General features: G+C 42.7%; 1 protein-coding gene across 1 annotated transcript; it reads right to left on the bottom strand.

The window, feature by feature from the left end:
• Positions 1-218: 218 nt before the first annotated feature.
• Positions 219-3,191, bottom strand: LOC100477862 (olfactory receptor 5D14). Its single transcript, XM_002930045.3, has 2 exons — positions 3,084-3,191; positions 219-1,229 (listed from the first exon to the last, which is right to left on the bottom strand). Exons 1-2 carry the CDS (start codon positions 3,189-3,191, stop codon positions 219-221), a joined length of 1,119 nt encoding a protein of 372 aa, XP_002930091.3.
• Between the last annotated feature and the right edge of the window lie 719 nt (positions 3,192-3,910).

Genomic DNA, 3,910 nt, shown 5'->3' with positions numbered 1-3,910 from the left:
GTTTTTAGGCAATTTGAAGAAATTGAGGCTCTATGGATCAAAATCCTATGAAATTCATCCCAGAATTAACTTGCACCTTCAGGGGATTTCAGCTTACCAATTCACAATATATTAACATCAAAGTCATATATAAAAACCTCATGCAAATATATGCTAAAGGTTTTACAAGGCTCTGTTCCCATTGCTCATTGGGATTAAAAACATCTTTTAAGATTAGCTCAGCGAAATGGGACTTTCGTGTCTAGTAATTTCCGGAGGGCGTCCTTCACATCTTTATTCCTCAGGCTGTAGATCAGTGGGTTCAGCATAGGGTTGACCACTGTGTAAAATACAGAGGCCACTTTGACAGTTTGCCTGGAGTTTTTGGAGTTGGGCACGCAGTAGAGGGAAAGGATGGTCCCGTGGAAGATGGTGATGGCGGTCAGGTGGGAGGCACAGGTGGAGAAGGCTTTGCGACGCCCACTGGCAGAACGGATATTTAGCACAGTCACAAAAATAAAAACGTACGAGGTGAGAATGATCAACAGTGTACTCACCTCGTTGAAAGTGGCAAAGCCAAAAAGCAGCAGGTGGGGAACGAGTATGTCTGAGCTTGAGACAGCAATGAGAGCAGTATATTCACAGAAAAAATGGTTGATTATGTTATGTCCAGAAAAGTTTAGCTGGAGCGCGTAGCAGAGGAGAACCAAGGGACCAAACATACCCCAGAGATATGAGCCAGACACCAGCAGGGCACAGAGCCTCTGTGACATGACCACCGTGTAAAGCAGAGGGTTACAGATGGCCACAAAGCGGTCATAGGCCATCACTGCCAGCAGGAAGGATTCCGTCACCACAGCGGTACAGGACAGGAAGTACTGCAACATGCAGCTGAAGGAGAAGATGCTTTTATCTGCCATGACCAGGTTCTCAAGCAGCTTGGGAGTCACGATGGAAGAGTAACAAAAATCAACCAAAGAAAGGTGGCTGAGGAAAAAGTACATGGGAGTGTGAAATTTGGGGTAAATCTTGATGATTACTATCATCCCAAGATTTCCTACCACGGTGATAACGTACATGATCAGAAACACGAGGAAGAGAGGAATCTGAAGCTCTGGGTAATCTGTGAAACCCAACAGGGCGAAGGTTGTCTCCGCACTCAGATTTCTTACCGCCATCACCACAGTACCCTTGAATGGAGGTGAGGGTGACGGGATACGGGAAGAGGTTGTTTCTGTCAAGGAGAAGCTCTATGGAGTTAGTAATGAATATGCATGACACTTTATGGTAGACAGAAAAAGAGAAGCAAGAGTTATCAGTCTTAGTTTCTCCCATACAGAATATGCCTCATGCAGATAACTGCTATGGGTAGAAGAGAGGCTCTGAGCTGTGTCTCTGAAATGTCTTTGCGTTTCCACTGCACTTTGTGCACACTGCCCTAGGCGTGGGGTGGAGGGCCGCCCTGCCCTAGGCTGGGTGGTGGGTCTCTTTAAGATAATCACCTGTGACCAACAAAGAATAACTAGCTGCTAAAAAGGAAGTAAACCATGGAAGGTGTTATCAATAGAGATGTTAAAAGGATTTAAGTTCCCTGGTTAGCTTTCTATTAAAGACCAACCCTAGAGGTGCTCATTGGCAATCCTGTCTCAACACTGTTGGAACCCCAGTCACTCTTGAGAGCTTTTTCTGTATCTTCACTTAATAAACTTCTATCCCTTTACACACACACACACACACACACACACACACACACACACACAAATAATAACCAGGGTTGCCTGGGTGACTCAGTGGGTTAAGCTTATTATGCCTTTGACTCAGGTCACGGTCCTCGAGTCCTGGGATCAAGCCCCATATGGGGCTCCCTGCTCAGGTGGGAGTCTGCTTCTCCCTCTGCCCCTCCCCCTGCTCCTTCTCTGTCTCTGTCTCTCTCTATCTCTCAAATAAATAAATAAATAAATAAAAAGAAAACGTTACCATATTGCAGTGTGTACGTCCACACATTAGCTACTAGTGTAACAAGTATATAACCAATAGTAAATGTTTGCACATAAATGCATAAACTAGTGAAAGAGTCTAAAAAAATGTGCAATGCTTGTCCCAGAACATACATTGCTACTATACTTTGCCTGTATATGCAAATCAATTAAAATCTTTAAGAGGATATGTTTCTATTCTAAGGTCAAAGCAAAATGTTAGAGAAATCTAGGAAAGCAGTATAGCTCTCCCATTTTAACACCTTTTGTTTAGTAAAGGCTACTTCTCTCACTGAATAGATTAGCTCCTGAGGGGTTCCGAAGGACAATGCATGCTTTTGACTTCTGAGGGGAGTATACACTTTATTAGGGTTTAGACCTGAAGGGTTAGCTTCCTTTATAGCCCAGGCATCGGATAGATAAGTCTATGGGTCCCAAGATTTATCAGGTAGGAGTCCTCTCAGAACGAACTCATTTGTGAAAGTTTATATGCCAATTTCAGGTGCATCTAAAGAGGGTGTGAATAAATATCCATTTCCAGCTGGTAGGTTAATTCCATTATTTATAAAATGGTTGGAAATTGACTTAAAGCCAAATATTTCCATGAATGGTAACCTTTCTTTAATATTGTTGTGTTCACAATTGAATAGCATTTACGATGACTTAACACGAAAAGCAAAATAAAAGAAGACCGTCGTTACCATATCAGGAAAATAATCATCCCACATTTTCAGAGAAAACCTGAATAAACTTACCTACTACCGAGAAACAGGCCTCTACCCCCCTGTTTCTCTGTAAGCTGAGTACAGCTGGGCCGCCAAGGCAGTTATATCTGACTCTGTAGCCCTAGGGACTCAAACTCTGGAGAATCACTAGCCAGTTGGTCCTCACCAGCATCAAAACAGGTAATTAAGGCCAATGTCAGGTGTTGTGTACAAGTTGTAATGACTAAAAGGTCTTTGAAATTACATGGAAAAATTGCAGCTTGAAATTGACTACCAAGATTTGTTGGCATATAATTAAAATGTCCTCTGGATGAATAAAACTAAGGTAAGGTAGCATTTCCCTGATCCTGCCTCATCTACAGCAAAATTCAATGGGCTCCTTGATTTTGCAGGGGGCATATACCAATTTTAGGCAAGTTACTCCAACCCATTTAAAAAGCGACCCAAAAGTCTGTCCATTCTGAGTGGGTCCCGGAGCAAGGGAGAACTCTGAACAAGTCCCATCTACCATGCCAGCTGCTGTATGACCCAGCACATGTAATTGCCATCGATGTGTATTTGCAAATAACAAATAATGTAGAATTTTGAATAAGCCTCTATAGTGAATTACAATCAAGCCTTGGGGATTTTAAAACAAAGCATTGACTTCCTTTGCAGAAAACTGTTCACCTTTTGAGAAAGAGCCTTCCGTTTTTTCATGGACCCTAATAGAGCCTGAATGATCTGACAACAGGCTACCAAGTTACTTTGTAACCTACACTCCCCATCATGAACTGGATGCTGTCTATCTCACCAATCCTTAACATCAGGGTTGCACAGCAGTTAACAGCACTTCTGTTCCTGAAGACAGAAGTAAATTGCAGGAGCAAGGGATCCAGATACCTATGGTCCATATGCTTGTTGTACTGCTTTCTCCTTCAAAGCCTGGCCTTGTAGCCTCCTGAGTTATTCCCTATGGCAACCTGAATAGGGAAGAAACTTCTGGGCCTTGTTTTCAGATGATTCTGCACAATATGCTGGCACACCACACACACACACACACACACACACACACACACACACACACCAGTTTGTAGCTCTACAATCCTGCCCTGGGGTGTTCCTGAAAAACATCATTGAAGAAAAATTCATCTAATATTCAGAAACTCAAAAAGTATGCCTTGAACATTGGAATAATTTTTTTCACACTTGGTTATGGGCCAGCTCTGTTGTCAATACTTTAGAGGGATG

This window comes from Ailuropoda melanoleuca, chromosome 16 (assembly GCF_002007445.2).
Source record: "Ailuropoda melanoleuca isolate Jingjing chromosome 16, ASM200744v2, whole genome shotgun sequence".
NCBI classification, from domain to species: Eukaryota; Metazoa; Chordata; class Mammalia; order Carnivora; family Ursidae; genus Ailuropoda; species Ailuropoda melanoleuca.
This window is presented reverse-complemented; position numbering and strand designations above follow the sequence as displayed.

Coding starts and splice junctions, on each gene's coding strand:
- LOC100477862 (XM_002930045.3), bottom strand. CDS start 3,191: ATGGTAGATGGGACTTGTTCAGAGTTCTCCCTTGCTCCGGGACCCACT. Junction 1,230..3,083: donor GAGTAACTTGCCTAAAATTG/GTATATGCCCCC, acceptor CTAACTCCATAG/AGCTTCTCCTTGACAGAAAC.